This window comes from Malus domestica, chromosome 05, assembly GCF_042453785.1.
Source record: "Malus domestica chromosome 05, GDT2T_hap1".
NCBI classification, from domain to species: domain Eukaryota; kingdom Viridiplantae; phylum Streptophyta; class Magnoliopsida; order Rosales; family Rosaceae; genus Malus; species Malus domestica.
Window position 1 is genome coordinate 34,362,634 of NC_091665.1, and position 25,073 is coordinate 34,387,706.

A 25,073-nucleotide genomic window follows, 5' to 3' on the forward strand; every position below is an offset into this window, starting at 1 on the left:
CAGTGGACTATCTGTTGAATCCAAATCACAGTAATTCAAATGTATTATCTAATCAGATTGAATTCCTCTCCAATCGAGTCACCGCTGATATCAGAGCAAAGCATATGTAAGGCAAGAAAATGCATAAGCAGGATTACTCAAGAAATATCTGATCAACTTAACTCACTTCAATAGACATCAGATCAAGTTATGATGAAATAAACAGCAACATGAAATATGAACTATCGAGCCTCGAGTACGGTAAAAGTGTCCTCCTTAGCTAAAAAAGCTGTAACCTTGTTTGCACAAGGATCGACTTTGTTGTCATCTAGATCCCTTTCACTGTAAAAACCAGGTTTTTCCGGTTCAGGCAATGCACTTTCACCACTCAACATCAGAACTGCAGCTGGCATGCTTGGCCTATCTGCCGGATTTCACTGCACGCATAAAAGACCCACATGGATCGACCGCAAAACTTCATGTGGATTACTGGAGTCTCCTACTCATGTATCGAGCATTTCAATGGACTTGCCTTCTGTGTATAAATTCCATGCCTAAAAGATCACAACCACCAATCGTACTGAATAAATAGAAGTATAGAGAATCAAGTAAAAACAAATAATAATGCTAGACAAACCACATTTTAGATCTTAAGTGGAATCGAATCCATTTTTTACATGAATTGTCGTCACCAGTTGTTAATAGAGAAGTCACTGTCACAGTAGTACTTCATTAGCTGATGCAGTCAGAATATAGTCCCTCTAGTATTATTCGACGAAAAATGATCAACTTGACAGCTGACACTTACATGTCCATGCAGGTTAAGGCTGTGGTTTGGATGAGAAAATCCTCTGTTTCTTTTCCCTTCACTATCTCAAGCACCATAACACCAAAGCTATACATGTCAGATTTTATCAAGTAGAACCCATCGATCGCATATTCTGGGGACATGTAACCACTGCAAAGCAATGTGTCAAAACCTACATTTTACAAGCAAGGTATATAGAATGTCTGATTGTACTTTTACATTATTTACTATGTTCTTCCAACCACTTTATTTATCGCTGCTGTAGTTTCATTTCCTCCAAAACTTCTTGCCAGGCCAAAGTCTGAAATTTTGGGGTTAAATTCACCGTCTAATAGAATGTTGCCGGCTTTGAGATCTCGATGAATTACTCTCAGTCTAGAATCTTAATGAAGATAGAGGAGCCGCCGAGCAATCCCATTAATAATGTCAAAACGCTTAGGCCAATCTAGTAAGATGCTTTTTCTTTGATCTGCAAAATAGTACATAATAGTAGCATATCACAATAAAACAGTCTAATACTTTCCCTTCCGTTACACAGCCAATCGACAAAGGATCATAGGAAGTTTACAAATGGGAAACAAACCGAAAATAAAGAAGTCTAAGCTTTTGTTAGGCATGAACTCGTAGATCAGCATCATCTTCTTGAATGCAGCATCCTAGAAGCCTCACTAGATTCCAGCGCTGAAGTTTGGCAATATGTGTAACCTCATTCTTTAACCGGTTGAGTCCTTGCCTCGAATGTTTCAATAGACTTTTCACAGCTATTTCTTGTCCATCCATTAGTGTACCCTGAAATTCATCAGCACGTATCATGATCAAAATTCATACTACTAGCTAACTGTATCTGTTACTCTTCCTAAAGTGACATGCTCAAATGTCAAGCTAATTGTTGTGCGGACTGTGATTTCACCTTATAGACAGATCCAAAGCCACCCTCCTCAACTTTATTGTGGTTTGAAAAATCATTGGTAGCACAAATCACAGTGCCCAAGTCAAATAATGGTAACTCCAGATCTTCCCTTTGGTCCGATCTCGGTTTTCCTGCAAAGCACATAGTGAAGTAAATTGTGTACTATGGAACTGAACTTAGAAAACAGAGGGGTAGAAGAGTAGAAACTCAAATAGCTTACCATCTTGTTGGTGCTTCTTCTTCTGAAAACGTAAGAGGAGGGCTAGGCCCAGGATTAAAAGTCCAGCAGACAACACAGTACTGGTTACTACAATTCTCGTTTTCTTCACTTTGGATTTTGCATTGTCTGCTTGAAGTGGTAATGAAGTATTTGAAAGCAGAAAATTAATAAGGAATTATAAAAAACAATAAACACCACCATACCTGGTTCAGATGCAGCCAATCTTATTCTTATGTATATATCTTGCCCATTTCCATTGAAAGTTCTTGAGCAGCCACTTCCTCCTGCCCTGATATCCAAATTTGCAAAAGCTGTGCAGGAGCAGTTTTCAGTGGAGTCATTCTCATACAGGCATATGTTGCACCCCGACAGGCCCCTTTTTGTTGAAAATTTGGTCTAAATCCTTCCAAGCAACCACATAGCGGGGAGTTGTCAATATTACACGCACCATTTGGCCCACATATTCCATAGTTGTCACATGTATCAGCCGGTGTTCCTAGTAAAACTTCCCAAACTTGGGCTCTATTAATCCAGTTGTAGCTCCTCACACTCCCGTCTTGTGTCAACACAGGAAATGCCCAATTCTCAAATAAAATTGCTTAAAGTTCTGCAAAATGAAGACTACAAGTTACAGCATCGACCAGAAACACTCGTCCAAACACTAAACCAACCTTGCAACCATATTTCTTCCAAGTATATTGTCCAAACGGGGTAGTCTTTGCTCATACAGAAGATTGAAAATCCTTAAACACACTCGATGCAGCGACAAACGATTACTGTCTCCATTAAGATTTATGCAACTGTTAAAATGTTGGGTTTGTTTCAAAAATTGCATTACTTTTCTCCGCAATTTACAAACAAGCAAATCATAAGTGACAAGAGCCCATAAGACCAATTGGCAACAATTTGCAATCCAGATTTTTAGCTTCATTTATTGCTACCCATCAACTAACTCAATTCAAAAAGTGGAAAAAAAAACTGGAACAATTTGTTTCCTTTACTTCCATCTAATAAATATAGAAATGGTTCAAGAACACGGGCAATGCCCAATTCTCAAAACAAACACAGAAATAGAGAGAGAGAGAGAGAGAGAGAGAGAGAGAGAGAGAACTGACCTTTATTGGTAGAAAATGTTGCAGAAGCCAGCCAACCCAGAAGAAAGTTAATTCAGGGGAAGATTATCGTCACCAGATGTTAATAGAGAAGTCACTGTCACACTGTATATCATTAGCTAATGCAGTCAGAATACAGTCCCTCTAACATAATTCGACGAAAAATTATCAACTTGACAGCTAGCACTTACATGTCCTAGCAGGTTGAGGCTGTGGCCTGGATGAGAAAATCCGTTGTTTCTCTTCCCATTCACTATCCGAAAGCTGTGCTGCTGGATTCGACTCAGATGTTGGTGTGTTCGAGGACCAAACGCTTGTCTTGTTAGTAAAGGATGATACATTCCTGATCTCTTGGGATTGTTTCCTGTTTCATCATGATTTCCAGATTTCCCTGTTTTATTAAAACATTCCCTTTATGTATTCTTTGTAGATTAATTATACTTGTAAATCAAGTCATTGTACACTATTTAAATCAATGATAATGCACCCTCTATAGTATCGAGGGATTGAGCCAAAATACCTTCTTTTACTTTTGCTGTCTTGTCTGCAATTCCTCCTTTGAGTTATCTTTTATGGTATCCAGAGCCAGTGACTAACTTTTTTTTTTTTTTTTTTTCGGATTCTTACTACTCTTCTCCATGGCTGCCTCAACCAGTTCGACTACTCCTTCCTCCGACATCTTCCCTTCTGTTTCTCATGCGATCTCCATCAAGCTTGACTCTTCCAATTATCCTCTTTGGTTGGCTCAGTTGCTACCTGTTCTTCGCAGTCGTCAATTGTTGGCTTTTGTTGATGGTACTTCCATCTGCCCCTCGGCGTTCTTGTCCGACGCTACCGGCAACGCCTCTCCCAAGCCCAACCCAGCGTATGCTGACTGGGTTCAGAAGGACCAGCTTGTTCTTTCTTGGATCAATGGCTCTCTTGGTCACCAGGCCCTCGCCGCCACTGCTCGTCATTCCACTGCCCGTGATGTTTGGGTTGCTCTTCAGCAGCGTTTTGCTTCTACAAACCAAAGTCGCATTCTTCAGCTTCGTACTGCTTTCTTCCAGACCAAACGAGGTGATTCTTCAATTTCTGACTTTCTTGATAAGATCAATGGTATTGCAGATCAATTGGCTCTTGCCGGGGCACCTGTTTCTCCTGATGACATGGTGCCGGTCGTCATGTCTAATGTCGGCCCCAAATTTGAGAACACTGTTGCTGCTGCTCAGGCCCGTGACAAGCCCATCTCCCTTCCTGATCTTGAGGCTCTTCTTCTCGCTGCTGAACTTCGCCTTGCTGATCCTCCTGCTCCGCCGGACTCCAGCGTCTCGGCCCTGGTAGCCTCCCGCGGCTCTTCTGCCTCTCGTGGCCGCTTCTCTTCTGATCGCGGCGGCGATCGTGGCTCTGGCCGTTTCTCACGTGGGGGTGGTCGTCCTCAACATGATGGGTCTCGCAACAATGGTGGTGACGGCTATCGTGGCTATCGCGGTGCTGGTGGTTTCCATGACCGTCCGTTTAGCGATCGTGGTGGTAGTCGTCCTCAGCACGACGGCTCTCGCTTCCGTGGCTCCAACAATACTTCTGGGGTTCTTGGTCCAGCCCCATCTCACGGTTCCTCCCGTCCTCGCTGCCAGATTTGCAATACTTTTGGACATGGTGCTCTTGACTGTGCCCAACGCCTTAATTTGGCTTATGAAGGTCGTCCTCCTTCTTCACGTCTCACTGCCTTGACTGCTCAGCACTCCCAGCCTTGGCTTCTTGATTCCGGGGCCAACTCGCATATCACCAATGATCTCAATACTTTGTCTCAGTCCCGCGATTATCGTGGTGGTGATTCCGTCGGTGGTGTCGTTGGAGGTACAGGTTTGCCCATTAACCGTATTGGCTCCTCCACTCTCTCTCATAATAATATTTCTTTCAAGCTTAATGATGTTCTTCATTGTCCGGATGCTTCTACTTCTGTGTTGTCTGCTAATAGGTTTATGTTGGATAACAATTGTTATATTACATTGTTTCCTTCTTGTTTCTATATTCAGGATATGGAGACGGGGACGATTCTTTTTTCGGGCAAGAGTAGCAATGGCTTTTATCCCTTTTCCTCTTCATCACCGACTGCTCATGGTCGTGCTGCTTTTCTTGGTGTTCGTGTTAGTAGTGATGTCTGGCACTCTCGTTTAGGCCATCCATCTTCTTCCATTTTAAAATTTCTTTTTTCTAGGCATTCGAATAAGTTGCCTGTTTCTGGCAACCTCAATCTCAATACTTTTATGTGTCATTCTTGTCCCTTAGGCAAAAGTGTTAAGTTACCTTTTTCTGCATCCTTGTCTGTTACTCACGCTCCTCTTGAGCTTATTCACTCCGACGTGTGGAGTGCGTCCAATAAGTCTGTTAGTGGTTTCCAATATTATGTTCTTTTTGTTGATAATTTCTCTCGTTATTCTTGGATTTATCCCATGAAATTAAAATCTGAAGTTTTTAATATTTTTACTCACTTTAAGACCTTGGTTGAAAATCAATTCTCCACTAAAATTAAGATGTTTCAGTCTGATGGTGGGGGCGAATACACTAGTCATCAATTCAAGCATTTTTTTCTTCACCATGGTATTCATCATCGTCTCTCATGCCCTCACCATCCCGAACAAAATGGTTTGGCGGAACGCAAACACCGTCACATTGTCGACACTGGACTTACTTTAATGGCCCATGCGTCGATGCCTCCTGCCTACTGGGCTGAGGCCATGCACACAGCAGTTTATCTTCTCAATCGCCTCCCCTCTAAAGTCCTTGGTTTTATGTCTTCTTATCAAAAGTTGTTTCTTAAAGAACCTGATTATAGTTTTTTAAAGACCTTTGGGTGTGCATGTTTTCCCTACCTACGACCCTATAATAATAATAAACTCCAATTTCGTTCTACTAAATGTGTTTTTCTTGGTTACTCTCTCAATCATCAAGGTTATCGGTGCTTAGACATCTCTACTAATCGCATCTTTTTATCACGCCATGTTGTGTTTGATGAAGGTAATTTTCCTTTCAAGGCCATCTCTGGCTCTCTTGCCCCGTCCTCTCCGGCCTCGTCTCCTCCTCCTGTTTTAGAAATCACTGGGCCTCTTCCGCGTGCCCCCCGACTGTCTAGCAGCCAACCGGTGGTTGTGTCCCCCTCTTTGGAGACTCATCAATCCCGTCCATCATCCGACCCACCACAGCCGGCCCTCCAGGTTTACTCCCGTGACCCTCACAGGCGGGTTCTTTCTTTTGCACAAGCAGCCACCCCCTCTGCCGTTCACTCTGATGCGCCTCCAGAGGCTCCCTCTGCTGCTGTACCACCTGCCGTGCCCTCTCCTTCCCATGGTATGCTCACCAGGTCCAAAACGGCTTCTCTTAAGCCTCCTAAATATGTTTTTTCTGCTGCCATTTCTTCTACCGGTCCTATTGAGCCTACTTGCTTTAGTCAGGCCAACACTTTTCCAGAATGGCGTACTGCGATGGCCGATGAATTTAATGCACTTCAACGTGCTGGTACTTGGACTCTTGTTCCTCGTACTACTTCTATGAATATTTTGCCAAACAAATGGGTGTTTCGTATTAAACAGAATTCTGATGGGTCCATTCAGCGGTATAAGGCTCGTTTGGTAGCCAATGGTTTTCATCAGCAACCCGGCCTTGATTATGGTGAAACTTTTAGTCCTGTTGTCAATCACTCTACTATTCGCTTAATTTTGGCTCTTTCAGTTCAGTTTCAATGGCCTGTTCGTCAGTTGGATGTTCAGAATGCTTTTCTTCATGGCTCTTTGTCTGAGGAGGTCTATATGCACCAACCTCGTGGCTTTGTTGATCCACAGTTCCCTCATCATGTGTGCCGCCTTCGTCGTTCTTTATATGGGCTCAAGCAGGCGCCCCGTGCATGGTTCCAATGTTTTTCCACTCATTTGGAAGATTTGGGTTTTCGTCCCTCTACCGCGGATCACTCGCTTTTTACCTATATTCATGGCTCAACTCGTATTTATCTCTTAATTTATGTTGATGATATTTTGGTCACCGGGAATAATCCCTCTCATATTGTCACCCTCATTAAGAATTTGGGCCTCCGTTTCTCTATGAAGGACCTTGGACCGGTTCATTATTTCTTAGGCATGGAGGTGGTCCGCACTCCATCAGGTCTCTCTCTTTCCCAACAGAAGTATGCCACTGACCTCCTTCACCGCACCAAAATGCATGGTGCCAAGCCGGTTCCTACTCCTGCCGTTAGTGGGCGACGGCTCAGTCTTCAGGATGGTGACCCTCTGCCGGATCCTACTGAATACCGAAGTGTTGTCGGCGCCCTTCAATACTTGACTCTCACTCGCCCCGACATCAACTTCGCCGTCAACCAAGTCTGCCAATTTCTTCACCAGCCGACTTCTACTCATTGGGCCGCCGTCAAACGCATTCTTCGTTACCTTGTCGGCACTACTTCTCACGGTCTTATCTACAAGCCTGGTTCATTTCGTCTTACGGCATTTTCCGATGCCGATTATGCCGGGGATCCTGATGATCGGCGTTCCACCGGGGGCTATTGCTTGTATCTGGGTTCCAATCTTGTCTCATGGAGTGCCAAGAAACAAAATGGGGTCTCTCGGTCCAGCACTGAAGCCGAGTATCGTCAACTTGCAATCACCGCTGCCACTCTTTCATGGTTTCGTATGCTGTTCCGTGACCTCCAGTTTCCTCTCCATTGTCCTACACTGTTCTGTGACAATATCAGTGCTATATCCCTTGCTTCCAACCCGGTGTTTCATGCCCGCACTCGGCATGTTGAGGTAGATTACCATTATGTTCGTGAAAAGGTTGTTCGCAAGGAGCTTGATGTTCGTTATCTTTCTACTCATGATCAGATTGCTGACATCTTCACCAAGGGCCTTTCTCTTCCTCGTTTTCGACTTCTGGTTTCCAAGCTTCCTGTACTTGATTGTACTGTCAGCTTGCGGGGGCGTAAAGGATGATACATTCCTGATCTCTTGGGATTGTTTCCTGTTTCATCATGATTTCCAGATTTCCCTGTTTTATTAAAACATTCCCTTTATGTATTCTTTGTAGATTAATTATACTTGTAAATCAAGTCATTGTACACTATTTAAATCAATGATAATGCACCCTCTATAGTATCGAGGGATTGAGCCAAAATACCTTCTTTTACTTTTGCTGTCTTGTCTGCAATTCCTCCTTTGAGTTATCTTTTAGTTAGTATCAACAAGGACAAGAATTCCAGGGATGGTGACCGTGCGTAGACCTGATGAATCAGTGGTGTGTCTCGGTTGGCTACCCATACGAACTTTTTTACTTGATCGCTAGAATGGGACTTACAATTACAATTAACCGAGTGTTGACTGGCCAGCCTGTCCAGGTTCAGATAGACTTAACTCCATATCATGAGTAGCTGTCCAACCAGGTTCATAGGCTTCAAGGAAACCGATCTTTGCCTTGTCGGGGAGATCATGGGAATGAACAAATGGCACCTCGTTTGGCCACCCAATCTCCATTCTTATATTGGCAAAGGGGCTATCAAGTGTCTGAATGTGATTCTCACACTCCTTCAGGTTGCAGAACCTCAGCTTGATTCCCTTCTTGTCTGCAATGTCTTGAACCCTTTCCATCAGGACTCTCTGGACCTCGACCCACAATCTCTTGGAAGGTGGCAGAGGTTTGGTTCTTTCACCCTTTCTCCTCCTCAACAAAGGCTTCATAGATCCTGTTCCAGCATTTCATCGATCCAAGGACCTAATGTTAAAAGCTTCTCACATAAGAGATACACATAAACACGTGCAATCCAATATCAAGAGGACTCAAGAGACGGATATAATTTTTAGAAGATAAAACTAGATTGAAGATCCTTGTTATGACAGCAGAAATGCGAAAACTATTAAGTAGTTGATGATTACTATCAATAGAGTTGGACTTAATTTAGCTTATACATTGAACTTATTTTTAGTGTGTGCATGTGCTTCAGTCAGTAAGACCAATCCTAATTAAAGTAAGCTGTCATTAAAAAAATTGCATTCATGAAATCAATTTACAGTATGTAACAAGCAGGCAATTGGTAAAGAAGATTAAATGCAGCATACCATCTTGTGCTGCATGGAAATTGGAACTTTGGAAACCGTGTCTGTTAAAGAGTTGATTGGTGGGGTGAGATCTCTGCATAAAGTCATCAACCGCTACTGGAAGCTGGAACTGAGCTTCAACCCCATGACCAGCAGCTCTCATCTCTGAACAACTAAGATTGGTCATGGATTTAGGCATGAATTTAAAAGCCAAAGAACATCGCCCAAACAAGTTGCTCTGTGTATTAGCAGTCTCCGTTCTCTGCAGTGCAGGGTTAACATATCCTGCAGTTGCCTGATAGAGTGCGAGTCCAGGGTAAACAATAGCTTCTTGAGGACCAGTCACGGGGGTCATTGTTATTAACCATATCTGCAGCTGGGTATGATGCTTTCTGGTGGAAGTAGAAGCGAGCCGAATCTAAACCCAACCTCAAAAGAGCCCCATCACTCACTGGAAAACTGAATGATGGCAGCAGAATAGAGTGCTAGTGATTGTGACAAAGTTGAAACGGATAGTTTGTAAGATTCTGATGGAAGGCCTTCAGCAGGTGCCAGATCAGTTAGCTTCACACGACCTAGAGATGGCAGGCCATTACTTGCCATGAAACCCTTTGGGTATACTTGCTACCTGATTTTGAAGAGAGGCACAGGTTACCACTGACATAACTCAAAATTAATAAACTGAAAACAGCATAATCATTCATCAATCAGAATCTCCTCTTTTTTTTCTTATGAGAATTTAGGAACTCCTTGACCCTTAAGCCGAAGCCACAAAAACTGAACCATCTACGTACTGCAAAGAAAGAAAGTATATGAAGCATAAATATATACATACAAATACATGTGTGTACATATATGAACATTTTATATTGAAAAAGTGCTCTCCTAAGGTCCTTAAAAAAGTCAAGCTGCTCAACTATTGATCGTATATGTACGCTAGAAATGCAAGATCTATGATACGTTGCATGCCGAGGGGACATTTGACCTATGTACAGATAAAGTTAGAAACTAAGGGCCTGTTTGGTATCCTATTTGAAAATTTTTATCATTTCTCAAAACATTTTTTAAGAACATTTCTTGAAAATAGTTTTTTTGAAGACTCAAAAACTTGATTGGTTTCTAATTTAAAATTTTTAAATCTTACAACTTAAACTATAACAAAGAGATCTAAAAAGAGGAGGACGCAAGAGAGGTAGAAAGAGGAGAGAGGAGGAAAGAAAGTAAGAGATGATTTAAGGAAAAAGAAAGAAAAGAGAGAATTGGACGAGATAAAGAGGAAGATGAGTGAGAAAAAAAACCTAAAGAATAAAGAAAGCGAATTGGAGAAGAGACGAAAAAGATAAAAAAAAAAAAAGGATAAAGAAAGAAGAAAAGAGAGAGATTTAGAGTGAGAGTAGAGGAGGAAGAGAAAAGAAAGAAGTGAGTTTAAGTTTAAAAACTCTAAAAACTCACTTTTTAGTTTTTAGATAATATATTATATTTTTTAGTTAGTCTTAATTTCAGTTTTTTAAAATAGTCCTACCAAACAAGTTTTTAAGGTCTAAAACTTGAAAATTGTTTTTGAGTTTAAAAAGTTGGATTCAAGTACACTACCAAACAGGCCCTAAGTTTTTCCAATTACTAGTATGAGCAACGAACACAAAAAAATTTCTTATTAAACTTCGATCTAATAATCTCTTTAGTCAGGAAATTGAAGTGATATCCAAAATCTGCCACAATGTCATCTAAACTCAACACAAAAAAATAAAATTGCTGAACAGTTCTGCAAGATGAAGACTAAATGCTACAGCATCGACCGGAAACACTCTTCCAAACACAAAACCAACCTTGCAACCATATTTCTTCCAAGTATATTGTCCAAACGGGGTAGTCTTTGCTCATACAGAAGATTGAAAAATCCTTAAACACACTCGATGCAGCAACGAACGATTACTGTCTCCATTAAGATTTATCCAACTGTTAAAATGTTGAGTTTGTTTCAAAAATTGTATTACTTTTCTCCCCAATTTTCAAACAAGAGCCCATAAGACCAATTGGCAACAATTTGCAATCCAGATTTAGCGTCATTAATTGTTACCCATCAACTAATTCAATCCAAAACGTGGAAAAAAAACTGGAACAATTTGTTTCCTTTACTTGATCTAATAAATATAGAAATGGTTCAAGAACACGGGAAATTCCCAATTCTCAAAACAAACAGAGAGAGAGAGAGAGAGAGAGAGAGAGAGAACTGACCTTCATTGGTAGAAAATGTTGCAGACGCCAACCAACCCAGAAGAAAGTTAAATTCACGGGAAGATTAGGGCTTTACAAAAGGGAGAGAGGAGAGGAACACACAACACAGTGCCTTTTTTCAATTTTTTTTAACAGTTACACTTTCATGGTGGATTTTACTTGCGGCAACCAAAACTTGGTGATGAGATGAAAATTTTGGATTTGGCAGTGACCGAACACAGAAGTTGTCGAAAGCCATATCACCTACGCCATAAATTTTTCGTTCTGACCGGAATGGGTGGTACATCGTTTGTTTATATATAAATTGTAAGAAATTTTATTTTTTAAGTTATTAATTTTTTAATATATATATCTCATTATTTATATAATGATACGAATTGTATCATTTCATATGCTAGTCATATTGAAATATTTCTTCTACTTGGATATGTCTTTCCGCTTCTCAAATTGGAGAAATTTATGTAAGAAGTAGCTAATGTTATTCACACGTTTATTTTTATCTTTCAAATACCTTTGTTAATATTTGGCCTTGATTTTCTCCAATTTACTCCATCCGAGCAGCGAATATTGAAAGAACATATGAGAAGTAAAAATAAGTATGTAGATAGCATAACCCTCTTTTTTATATACAATTGTTATTTTTTTAATTTGTTTTGGAGAATTCAACAAAACCGTCATAAAACTTATTTTCATAGCACTTTTGTTGTTTTGTAAAAATTTTCAGAATTCATTTAAAACGTTTCGAAAATGTTCCCATTGATGAAAATTTGTTCTAGCCACATACTAAAATCTGTTAGAATTTTTCTCCATTGATTTTTTTTTTTGCCTTAAAAATGAACAATGTTTGGCCACTCAAGAATGAAAATGCCTCAGAAACAGTTCGTAATACTTTCATCAATTCCTACCATATGTTTTTATATAGCTCAATGACTAAACAATATAATTTTTTTTTTTGCTGAAAAATCATCTTTACGAATCGATTTATAATATGATATTTCCGATCATATTCACAAACTTTTGTGAATTGGCCTAAAGAGTGTAGCTATGTGACAATGACTTATATAACATTGCCTCCCGATTGAAGAAGTTATAGGAAAATCAAGAGACAAAATAAAGACGAAAATGTGTACGAAAATTATTTCCAAAATTTTATCGAGCCTCGACTAGTGAAATAGTGACTTCATTAGCTGAGCATGTTTTAGAAGAATGACCGGCTTCGAGTTCACTCATATCCCTTTCACTGTAAAAACCAGGTTTTAGAGGTGGGGGCAATGCACCTTCACTACCCAACATTAGAATTGCGGCTGACATGCTCGGCCTGTCTTCTGGATTCCTCTGCACACACAAAAGACCCACATGAATCGTTCTCACAACTTCATGCAGAGTGATGGAGTCCTCTATCGATGCATCAAGCAGTTCGAGAGGCCTGCCTTCTGTGTGTAGCATCCATGCCTAAAACACGAAAACTAGTGTACTTAGCAGAAGTAGTAAAGTCGAGCGATAAGAATTTTTAACTTGACATTTGATGTTGTTACACTCACATGTCCAAGAAGGTTGAGTTTGTGGTCTGGATGAGAGAATCCTCTATTTCTACTCCCACTCACTATCTCTAGCACCAGAACACCAAAACTATAGACGTCGGACTTTATAGAGTAAAAACCATCAATTGCATATTCTGGGGACATGTAACCGCTGCAGACCAATGTGTCAAAAAACATTTTTATACGCAAAGAATCTAGACTTTCTAGTTTCTATTAGTGTTTTTAAAAATTCATTAAAAAAGAGCTGTACAATTGTGTTTTAGGATACTTACTACGTTCCGACCACTTTCTTCGTTTCAATTCCTCCAAAGCTTCTAGCCAGGCCAAAGTCTGAGATTTCGGGTTAAATTCACTGCCTAATAAAATGTTACTTGCTTTGAGATCTCTATGAATAACTCTCAATCTAGAATCTTGATGAAGATAGAGGAGCCCTCGAGCTATCCCATTAATAATTTCAAAGCGCTTCGCCCAGTCTAATAATATCCTTCTTGTTTGATCTGCAAAATATCATAATTCACAATTGTCAAAAAATACATCGTGCTAGGTTGCTAGCATAAGTGGACTAATTGAACTAAATGCAAGGTTTTGGAGTGGTCAAACCAAAAATAAAGAAGTCTAAGCTCTTGTTAGGCATGAACTTGTAGATCAGTATCATCTCATCTTCTTGAATGCAGCATCCAAGAAGCTTCACTAGATTCCTGTGCTGAAGTTTGGCAATATGTGTAACTTCATTCTTGAACTCGTTGAGTCCTTGTCTAGAATTTTTTGAAAGCCTTTTCACTGCGATTTCTTGTCCATCTTGCATCGTACCCTAAAATCCATCAACGTATGTTATGACCAAAATTCATATTTTGTAGTTTGCACACTACTTGTATCCATCATTCCATATTCTGACCAGAATTACATGTATCTATACAACTTCGAAACTATGAAGGACTATCTAGTTTTACCTTAAAGACAGATCCGAAACCGCCTTCACCAAGTTTGTTTTCATTTGAAAAGTTATTGGTTGCAGAAACTATAGTCATCAAGTCAAATAACGGTAATTCCAGATCCTCATTTTGGTTGCGTCCCAGTTTTCCTACAAAGACGCAGTGACAAGTGAAAAAAATTCCCTATACAACTGAACTATGTAGTTTGGAAAGAAGAGGGGCACAATAGTACAACCAACTTACCACCTTTTTGGTGCTGCTTCTTCCAAACATAAAACAACAGAGAAAGGCCCAGGATCAGCAATCCGATAGACAACACAATAGTGCTTATTATGATTCTCATTTTCTTTTCATTGGATTCAGAGTATTTAGCGTTGATCTTTGTATCGTCTTCATGATCTACAAATGATATTTATGAAAACAGAAAATCTATGAGTCGGAGAGTAAAAAACAAATAAATAAAAACTGTATAATGTCTATCATCCAACTAATAGTTTCTAGTTTGTGAGACAATTCTAATAGAGGATATTGCTAATTGTGTCAACATTCAAAGTTAAAACTGTTAGAATTAGTACAATGTTTCACTTCGTTATGTCTTGACTTTGTTTCGAGCATATGATTATGACTAAATGCATAGTCACCAAAAGGTGTTTTTTACGTACTTTGTTCTGCTGCGGCCATTCTTATATAAATATCTTGCCCGTTTTCAGCAGTGTATCTTATATCAATTAGATCACCGTACCACAGCAAGCACCCAGTTCCTCCATCCCGGATATCCAAATTTGTATAAGCCGTGCAGGAGCAGTTCTTCATGCACACCATCTCACATTCCTTGAGGTTCATACTTTTGTTATGCCATGATTGTTCTGTGCTAGGCAATTTCACCCCCGAGTACTTTTGGAACATGTCTCCGGTGCAATTTAGAGAAGTCTTTCTCACACAGCCATGAGACCAATCCACCAAATCCCATTCTTTCGGGAACTTTGGTGTAAATCCTTTCAAACAGCTACAAACCGGGGACTCTTCAATGTTACATGCACCATGTACACCACACAATGCATAGTTTACACAGTCATCAATTTTGGCTGATTGGTAAAGAACCCAACCTCTGGTTCTATCAATCCATGTGTAGCGCTGCACAAGTCCATCTGAAGTTAACACCACCCTCGAAAAGATTGAGTTGTTGTGAAGCTTGTAACTGTAGTACATTTCATCAGGCTCAGAAACAAAACTGTATGTGAATATAGGGTTTGGATTGAACTGAGGGCTTCCACTGAACCCGACTCCATTCCATGGTCCAGACCGATATTTAATGACCGAACCTTCCCTCACAAATAATTCTGCATATCCCTTGGGACCAAGTTGAGATGTACGATTTCCTTGAGAAGGATCCTGAGGACTTTTCCACGATCTAAGATGCCAATTGAAGCCTGTAACTGTGTTCCTACCAATCTTCATACCTGGTAAGAATGTATCGCCAGGGTAATCAAAACCTTGCCACAGAAAGTTCTCAGAGTCGTCATCACTCCTATCTATCACGACAAGATTACCCGAATCCAAAAGACGTGCCACTGGATTCTGTGCAGTTCTCGATGTGTTGGAGGACCAAATTGTGCTCATGTTGTGGTTGAGGACAAGAATTCCGGGGTTGGTGACCTTCAAAACGCCGGACATATCAGCGAGGGGCTTGTCTCTGTTGGCAACCCACACAATGGTTGTAACAGATATCTGTTTGTACCATATCGCCACGTACCGTCTATTAGAAGCATCAGGATAGTAAAATCCTAGCTCAAACGTACCGCCAGTTGAAACTACAGTCTCACCGTCTCTAATGGACTGAAATGTACTCGTGGCGTCATCAGCTGTGGAGATTACGGCTGCGACCATGAGCAGCAAAGAAGAGTAGAAAAGAAGCAAGCACATCTTAGCTAAAGCATTTGACGGATTTTTCATAAACTTCATGGGAAAGCACTGAATATTGTCTGTCATTTGAACACCTTATTGAAATAACGTTGATACCTTTTCCTGCAAGCAACCAATCATTTTCAAGTTCAATATTGTTGAATAGTCGGGTGCGTGAGAAAGTTGTCTTCAATCCGAAGTAGACTTCGCATTCGGTTAAGAATGATGTTGTCGTAGCCGGATATTTCACTATGACAACTAAGATTGTTCATCTAGTAGAAAATATCCGAATTAATATGTGGTCATATCCAGTTCCCTCGGCTCAAAGGAAACTTAAATGTCTGATTGGTGTACTCTCTCGCATTAGTCTTGTATTCGATATCGTTTTCTTTCCTTTTCAATTCTTGTAATTCAAGATTAATCCCACGTTAGAAAGTATCAATAAGAGCGTCTTCGGTGGGCGATAATATTCCCTGTAACTGGTTGTATATCTCATTGTGTCTATCTCCCTAATCACGTTAAGTTTTTCATTTTCAAAGTCAATCTGTTACACATGTAATGGATCAATTTGGTACCCTGTCATTTTCTTTAGTTTATACTAAAAATTATTGGCCGCACGTTGTTGCAGGATTAAAAATTGTAAAAAGCATTATATTTGAAAGATATAAAAGATTGTGTCAAGAAGATTAATACAACTCATTGCTATATTTAATTGATACTCCACATAAAAATCGTAGAAGTTTTGGCTATCTATGTACATAAAATATTAGATCAACACATTCCACTTAGGTAGTTTTTGTGATTTTCGATTGACAGCAGTACTTAAATACGAAAGATTACGAAACTTTGGGTTATTTACATGAAAAAAATGTTAAGAAATACTGTCATTTACATTGATAAAATATGACAAAAATTGTTCAATGGAATACCAAAAGATCACTCCACTACTCTTGATTGTCAAGAAATTAGTTTAAACCAATCCAAAGATCAAAACTCTTTCAAAATTCCATGTGTATTCAGTTTCTCTAAATCAACCAACTTCTCCATTCCAAACCATCTAACAAATATTTGGCAGCAATACAGCCATCAACAAACATTTTAAACCCATTTCCATGTGTATTAATGATTTTCAACCAAATTATTTGAAGATGGGGAATCACAGAGCGAGCTTAATTAGGAACCAAAGAAGATCTGCAAAAGCAAGTTAAGAGATCATCGTACTACAGAAGCAAATTACATAATAAAATTAAGAGAGCATTATATTACCAAAGCATAATAATATGTTCATTTCCAAATGTATTACGAAAACCTATTGTTTCATTTTTTTTCAACCCACAAAATTTACAGTTTAGTTCAAAAAATTTGATCTGATTATTAATATTCACACGGAAAAGATACGACTCAAATGAACTGGGCATTTGAAGTCACTTTCTTATTTCTTATAACCACATCAGTATCATATATATATATATATATATATACAAACGTAGCAAAACAGCCCAGAGTTTTGGAACTGTATAAAACGTAGCAAAAAGAAAATGGGTTTGTTTCTTCACTTTGTTCCTCCTCCTTTCTTCTGATACGTAGGTGCTTTGACACTTTGTACAGCTCCAAAGCTGCCTCCTTGAGAAAACCAGTTTTTGGAAGCTCAACAAACCCTGCTTCTCCCAGATGGTTCTGAACAAAGCTTCACCTGCATCACTCGCACCATGGTCTATACACCTACATGCAACTTTTGATTTGATTATTATATATTTTATTATGTCGATACTCTACTATAGAAACAAAAATAATTACACAATACAATTCAAAAGGAGAAATAGTTCTTCAACCCAGTTGCAAGAGACGTCGAAAATAAAGAAATGGAGATATGTGTATTAACTTGTTCATATTTGAACACATATACTTATCTATGATATATTTTTTACAGTAGCACATGGCTAAAGATATGTTACGCGATAATATATGTTATGCCAATTATTGACTGAAGACATGGCAGAAGAAGCAAAACGAAAAACAATGGCAAAGAATTTAGAGAGAGAAAGTGAATGACTAAAGATTGTATTCCTTGAACAATGAAGGAATTCCAGAGAGAGGCGTTCGTTATTTATACAAGTATTCTTTGCTTCACTCATAAGCTACTTACCAACTTTCTTATCCCTACAAATCCCAACAGACTAACAGCCTTCCTACAATCTCAACAAACTAACTGCCTCGCTGATGTGTGCCTTGCTGATGTGTAACCTTCATGCTGATGTGTCTGTAGAGCCATACTGATGTGTACATATCAGTCAACAGACCCATGGCCTGAAGCAATAACTTTATGTTTCTTGAGTATTCATCTAATAAAAGGCTATTTGGGACAAGACTGGATCTTTAAGATAATCTGATGTGCTGCAACAACATACATGGAGACCTAGAAAACAAAAAGCAAAGAGCATTGGTAAGTAATAATAAAACATAAAAAGTACACAAATTTATCAACAAGCCATGAATGACCAATCTTGTGATAATTCCAAATCATGTTTTTTTTTTTTTTTCAAATGGTAATTCATTCAACACGATAGAACTCCCTGTATACAAGGAGGAGAGATAAGCATATGAGAACACCAAATAAACTTCAATAGACCATCTTTTACAATCACACACACTAGTAAAACTGCTTGCAAGTCACAATCTTTCACATAGTTTTTCCTAAACCCCATGCATGCTTCCCTCCTAGCAAAGCAGTTACAAACTTACATGATGTCTGACATGGTTAAAGACAAGGGCAACTTTTACAAAAGAAACGCACCAAGTAATCAACCACAGAGCATTATCGTGTCTATCAAGTCTCACATGTTTTGTACATCCTAAATAATGAAAAAGCATTATCATTCAATTCCATCTTTAGCAGCTTTGGCCTTATGAAGAATCGCAGCTGCTAAAGATGCTAAGCATGGAAAATCAAAAGCGTCCAACAATGAATATAAAGTGGGATAAAGTATGCAACAAGAAAATAAATCACTAGGCTGGGGGAGGAAAAGAAGTTGGACAAAGGACATGATTTTACAACAAAAAAGATATCCGATAATTTGGCAACTGATTGCCAACAAACAGGTTCTTACAACGAAAAATAATGACACCACTGATGCACAAGGACAACTTGCTTAGCATACTATGACCATACCTTCCAATATACAACAGCAACTAACAAGAAAAAGAAGCACGATGCAAAACAAGAATCAAATAGAAAACTAAGAAAAACGTTAGCCAAAACCTATATATTTCATCTCTCCCTTCCCCCTAAAAGAAAATACTAACAAGGAATAAGAAAATCCCTGGCAGGCAACGTTACATTGTCCCTTCAACCCCTTTTCCTACCAAAATATTTCCACCCATAGAGACACCTCTTCGACTATCTATGTTAATTGTTACAGTCTCAGGGAAATGCTCTAAAACCCACAGTGATGCAGCTCTCCAATATGGATGAGTGACCGAGGGACATTTCAAACCCATTTTCCAATCTAGCCTACGCATTTTCTTACGATTTCACCATGCAAGAAAGGCTTCTCAGTGTGTGTTTAACTCCCAGTACAAAGGGTTATTTATGCCGAACCCAATTTTTGTGAAAAAAATTATGGAATTTGCCAAAACCCCTAAAAATATTTAGCTCAAACACTTCACAAACGATGATTCTGCACTAATTTTACGACCCCAAAGCATCTCTTCTTTCATAAAACACAATTTGGGTCAAAACCCAAATGTATCAAAACTCAATTATACACACTGACCAATAATCAGTAAAATAACCATTAAAATGCATCAAACTGATTAACATTTCAGCTGACCAAATGCAGAAAGAACCAGCTTTTTCCATCATACAAAGCCAAGCTCACAACCGAACCCACTAAATCGCACAGCTCGGAACCAGATCCAATTCTTTACAAACCAGAATCGTAATAAACCTTAAAAATCAGACTTTGTTCTTTTTCCCAAGCACAAGTTAAACCAGAGAAACCAAGAAAACTAACTTATTTTCTCATAATCATCATATTTTCCCAAAAAAATTGAAATTTTCCATGGAAAAATCAAGAAAACGAACCTGGAGATGCAGCGGCTACGGGAGAAGACCGAGATTGAACCTGGAATGAACATGTTTTTTAATTTTCTGATTTTATTGCTGCGGCAAACTAATTAGAAGGGAAATCCCAAAATCAAGTCTTATATTTTGGAGGCATGTTTTCACTAAATCAGTGTTCGTGTGTCCCCAACAAATTGAGTGAGTTTATGGCTGTTGCATATAAGGCTAGATTGGAACTCTAATACATTAGGATAGTGGGTTCCAAAAATTTAAGAGTATGAACAGAAAGAAAAACGCATCAGACCTCCTAGAAGCAATTTTTTTTTTTTCAGTTGCAGATCGAAGCAATACAAAGAAAGAGAAACCGAGAGGCAGATCGTACCTAGACTGGAGATGCAGAGCTGAAGTTCACAGAGAAGGTTGCAAAGGGGAGATGCAGAGGATGAGGAGGAAGGTTGCGAAGGGGGGAGATGCAGAGGAGAGGAATGAGGAAGACAACGGCAAGGCAGAGAGAAGAGATATTGTTTTAGGGTTTGTAATGATTTAGATGGTGTAATTTTTGAAAAAGATATGGGGTATATTTGTCTTAAAATGGTAAAATATTGTGTTCCACAGGCGTGGAACAACCTGTTCCAGGGGGTAGACGCGGGACACAAAAACACCCAAATTCTGTCCCGTGGAACAGCACGTTCCACCCTATTTTGGCGTACCAAAGGCGGGACGGAACGTCTTGTCCCGTTCCGTCCCGTCCCATCCCGCTTACCAAACGCACCCTAAGTGACCCTGGTGTGAATATTTCCCAGAGCCGAACAATACCCTTTTTGTGCACAGTTTTGTGCAAACTGTAACAGGACAGAATGGTTATGATCATTACTGGTAAAGAATAAGCAATATGCAACACTCGAGAACAGTATTTTAATGTAATCTGCCTAAGGCTCTGGGTTTAAATTTCATCATCCATGTCAACTGCAATATCGACCGTGATATGCAATACTTCAGATTAAAATACTTGTAACGCAACTCCATACTTGCCAACATGGAAGCAAAAGGAGGAAAGGAATGCATATTCTACTTTACCTTCTGAGTAAGCACTTGAAAGCTCTTTTTGAACTCTTTTGTGCTCATCCTAATTTTGTGATCGCTCAATTTCAAGTGTAGCCTCTCTTTTCTAGTGAGAGATTCCACTACAACCTGATAGGCATATTCAAGCATTTAATAATCTACAGAAATTAACTCAGCAATATTAAATATCAAACCCACTTACTTACCATCTATCTTATCCAACTCTTATTTCGGTTTCTCTGTCAAAGCTTCGCAATAATCTAATTCAATTACTCTTCCTTGCTTTTTAATAAGATCCCTACAATCAAACAAACATAATTATTCTAGTAAACACATTCGAATTCAAACACATAAAAGATGTTATTCATACCCATATCGTCATATTGCTGCTCTGATCTTGAAAAATTAAAATTAATAATAATCGTTCAAATCATATTACAATATATCACAAACTATGACATCTGATAATCAATACATTTAAGAAAATTTAAAATGAATTCAATTCACTCCAAACGGTGATATTATATGTTCACATATATATTCACAACAACAACAAAATCACTTTCTAGCCACTGGGATAAAAATAAGAACAGAAAACATTAATTCGAGTGCACATATGAACATCACATAAAAATCATAACAAAATCCAAAACAGAAGGAGAGATAACAAAAATGATAATTTTTTGGGACTTACAATTACAATTAACCGAGTGTTGACTAGCCAGCCTGTCCAGGTTCGGTTATACTTAACTCCATGTCATGAGTAGCTGTCCAACCAGGTTCATAGGTTCATAGCCTTGTTGGGGAGATCATGGGAATGAACAAATGGCACCCCGTTTGGCCACCCAATCTCCATTCTTATATTGGCACGGGGGCTATCAAGTGTCTGAATGTGATTTTCACACTCCTTCACGTTGCAGAACCTCAGCTTGATTCCCTTCTTGTCTGCAATGTCTTGAACCCTTTCCTTCAGGACTCTCTGGGCCTCGACCCATAATCTCTTGGAAGGTGGCAGAGGTTTGTTTCTTTCACTCTTTCTCCTCCTCAACAAAGGCTTCATAGATCCTGTACCAGCATTTCATCGATCCAAGGACCTGCTGTTAAAAGCTTCTCACATAAGAGATACACATAAACACGTGCAATCCAATATCAAGAGGACTCAAGAGACGGATATAATTTTTAGAAGATAAAACTAGATTGAAGATCCTTGTTATGACAGCAGAAATGCAAAAACTATTAAGTAGTTGATGATTACTATCAATAGAGTTGGACTTAATTTAGCTTATACATTGAACTTATTTTTAGTGTGTGCATGTGCTTCATTCAGTCAGTAAGACCAATCCTAATTAAAGTAAGCTGTCATTAAAAAAATTGCATTCATGAAATCAATTTACAGTATGTAACAAGCAGGCAATTGGTAAAGAAGATTAAATGCAGCATACCATCTTGTGCTGCATGGAAATTGGAACTTTGGAAACTGTGTCTGTTAAAGAGTTGATCGGTGGGGTGAGATCTCTGCATAAAGTCATCAACCGCTACTGGAAGCTGGAACTGAGCTTCAACCCCATGACCAGCAGCTCTCATCTCTGAACAACTAAGACTGGTCATGGATTTAGGCATGAATTTAAAAGCCAAAGAACATCGCCTAAACAAGTTGCTCTGTGTATTAGCAGTCTCCGTTCTCTGTAGTGCAGGGTTAACATATCCTGCAGTTGCCTGATAGAGTGCGAGTCCAGGGTAAACAATAGCTTCTTGAGGACCAAGATCGTCTTCCACAAGAACCCAACGACCCTGAAAGTCCTTTATGTGTAGACCAGCCTTGTCTGACTTGACAAGAGATATCAAGCTTTTGTCAACTTGATGCTCATGGTCAGAAAACATAACCAACTGGCCATCCTCTTGGGTCGTAAAACTATGGTGTTATGTAACCTGAAATGATGGCCTTGCATGACAACAGACAGATAATACTGAAGAAGATATTTACCTGTTTCTTAAGGGAACATTATCAAGTACTTCAGTAAATGGTGAACTCCTCAAGTTCAAATAGAAGCTGATAGTGTCCAATATATCTCGAGCTGCCTTTGCAAGCAGTGAAAATATATCTGGTAAAGCTGCTGGAGCAAATTCCATTGTGTTGTCGGGCTCTAAAGGAGTGAGTCCAGGTCTGTAATCATAGGTTTCTAGCCACAATTGAGGATCTGCATTATAACCGGAAGTCTTGCACCAGTCACGAGGGTCATTGTTATTAACCATATCTGCAGCTGGGTATGATGCTTTCTGGTGGAAGTAGAGGCGAGCCGAATCTAAACCCGACCTCAAAAGTGCCCCATCACTCACTGGAAACTGAATGATGGCAGCAGAATAGAGTGCTAGTGATTGTGACAAAGTTGAAACAGATAGTCTGTAAGAATCTGATGGAAGGCCTTCAGCAGGTGCCAGATCAGTTAGCTTCACACGACCTAGAGATGGCAGGCCATTACTTGCCATGACACCCTTTGGGTATACTTGCTACCTGATTTTGAAGAGAGGCACAGGTTACCACTGACATAACTCAAAATTAATAAACTGAAAACAGCATAATCATTCATCAATCAGAATCTCCTCTCTTTTTTAATGAGAATTTAGGAACTCCTTGACCCCTAAGTTGAAGCCACAAAAACTGAACCATCTACGTACTGTAAAGAAAGAAAGTATATGAAGCATAAATATATACGTACAAATACATGTGTGTACATATATGAACGTTTTATATTGAAAAAGTGCTCTCCTAAGGTCCTTAAAAATGTCAAGCTGCTCAACTATTGATCGTATATGTATGCTAGAAATGCAAGATCTATGATACGTTGCATGCCGAGGGGACATTTGACCTATGTATGGATAAAGTTAGAAACCAAGTTTTCCAAATTACTAGTATGAGCAACCAAGACAAAAACTTTTCTTATTAAACTTGGATCTAATAATCTCGTTAGTCAGGAAATTGAAGTGATGTCCAAAATCTGCCACAATGTCATCTAAACTCAACACAAACTAGCAGTGTGGCTAAGTCAAACGATTGTCTGATACGAAAAAAGTAAAATTGCTTAACAGTTCTGCAAGATGAAGACTAAATGCTACAGCATCGACCGGAAACACTCTTCCAGACACTAAACCATATTCCTTCCAAGTATATTGTCCAAACGGGGTAGTCTTTGCTCATACAGAAGATTGAAAATCTTTAAACACACTCGATGCAGCGAGGAACGATTACTGTCTCCATTAAGATTTATGCAACTGTTAAAATGTTGGGTTTGTTTAAAAAATTGTACTACTTTTCTCCCCAATTTTCAAATAAACAAATCATAAGTGGCAAGAGCCCATAAGACCAATTGGCAACAATTTGCAATCCAGATTTTAGCTTCATTTATTGTTACCCATCAACTAACTCAATTCAAAAAGTGGAAAAAAAAACTGGAACAATTTGTTTCCTTTACTTCCATCTAGTAAATATAGAAATGGTTCAAGAACACGGGAAATTCCCAATTCTCAAAACAAACAGAGAGAGAGAAAGAACTGACCTTTATTGGTAGAAAATGTTAAATTCAGGGGAAGATTAGGGCTTTACAAAAGGACGAGAGGAGAGGAACACACAACACAGTGCTTTTTTTTTATTTACGGTTACATCTTAATGGTGGATTTGACTTGCGGCAACGAAAACTTGGTGATGAGATGAAAATTTTGGATTTGGAAGTGACGGAACACAGAGGTTGTCGAAAGCCATATCACATACTTAGACATGTCTTTCCGCGTCTTATGCTAGAGAAATTTATGTAAGAAGTAACTATTGTTATTCACACGTCTATTTTTATTTCAAATATTTTTATTAATGTTTAGCCTTGATTTTTTTCAATTTACTCAATTCGAGGAGCAAATATTGAAAGGATGTGTCATAAGTAAAAATTTGTGTGTAGATAACATTACTTTCTATTTTATATACAATTGTTATTTGGGGTTTTTAATCTGTTTTGGGGAATTCAACAAAACCGTCATAAAACTTATTTTCATAGAACTTTCGTTGTTTTGTAAAATTTTTCAGAATTCATTTAAAACGTTTCGAAAATGTTCCAATTGATGAAAATTTGTTCTAGCCGCATACTGAAATCTATTGGAATTTTTTCACGTTAAATTTTTTTTTTTTTGGCCTTAAAAATGAACAATGCTTGGCCACTCAAGAATAAAAATATCTCAGAAACAATTCATAATACTTTTATCAA

General features: G+C 38.9%; 2 protein-coding genes, 1 long non-coding RNA gene and 2 pseudogenes across 3 annotated transcripts; all 5 read right to left on the reverse strand.

Moving 5' to 3' along the window:
- Positions 1-14: 14 nt before the first annotated feature.
- Positions 15-2,386, reverse strand: LOC139196227 (G-type lectin S-receptor-like serine/threonine-protein kinase SD1-1). Its single transcript, XM_070821899.1, has 7 exons — positions 2,366-2,386; positions 2,121-2,313; positions 1,918-2,043; positions 1,698-1,828; positions 1,016-1,576; positions 788-937; positions 15-533 (listed from the first exon to the last, which is right to left on the reverse strand). The coding sequence occupies exons 1-5, from the start codon at positions 2,384-2,386 to the stop codon at positions 1,397-1,399; spliced, it is 651 nt and encodes a 216-aa protein (XP_070678000.1). The 3' UTR covers positions 15-533; positions 788-937; positions 1,016-1,396.
- Positions 2,387-2,460: 74 nt separating this feature from the next.
- On the reverse strand, positions 2,461-3,359 carry LOC139195756 (uncharacterized). The gene is made up of 3 exons (XR_011580678.1): positions 3,221-3,359; positions 3,033-3,134; positions 2,461-2,693 (listed from the first exon to the last, which is right to left on the reverse strand). It is a non-coding gene; the product is annotated as an uncharacterized lncRNA (long non-coding RNA).
- A 2,133-nt stretch (positions 3,360-5,492) lies between these two features.
- Positions 5,493-9,588, reverse strand: LOC103408004 (uncharacterized). The gene is made up of 3 exons (XM_070821216.1): positions 9,110-9,588; positions 8,175-8,736; positions 5,493-8,045 (listed from the first exon to the last, which is right to left on the reverse strand). Exons 1-2 carry the CDS (start codon positions 9,441-9,443, stop codon positions 8,360-8,362), a joined length of 711 nt encoding a protein of 236 aa, XP_070677317.1. The 5' UTR covers positions 9,444-9,588; the 3' UTR covers positions 5,493-8,045; positions 8,175-8,359.
- A 2,778-nt stretch (positions 9,589-12,366) lies between these two features.
- On the reverse strand, positions 12,367-15,865 carry LOC139195757 (G-type lectin S-receptor-like serine/threonine-protein kinase At4g27290; annotated as a pseudogene).
- Positions 15,866-18,054: 2,189 nt separating this feature from the next.
- On the reverse strand, positions 18,055-24,551 carry LOC103415885 (uncharacterized; annotated as a pseudogene).
- Between the last annotated feature and the right edge of the window lie 522 nt (positions 24,552-25,073).

Excerpts from the sequence above, each read along its gene's own strand:
- LOC139196227 (XM_070821899.1), bottom strand. The coding sequence starts at position 2,386 with ATGGAATATGTGGGCCAAATG. Across the intron at positions 2,314-2,365 it reads TGGAATATGTGGGCCAAATG|ACCAAATTTTCAACAAAAAG; the intron begins GTGCGTGTAATA and ends GGAAGGATTTAG. Across the intron at positions 1,829-1,917 it reads GAAGAAGCACCAACAAGATG|GAAAACCGAGATCGGACCAA; the intron begins GTAAGCTATTTG and ends TGTGCTTTGCAG.
- LOC103408004 (XM_070821216.1), bottom strand. The coding sequence starts at position 9,443 with ATGACCCCCGTGACTGGTCCTCAAGAAGCTATTGTTTACCCTGGACTC. Across the intron at positions 8,737-9,109 it reads TTTCCATGCAGCACAAGATG|GATCTATGAAGCCTTTGTTG; the intron begins GTATGCTGCATT and ends ATGCTGGAACAG.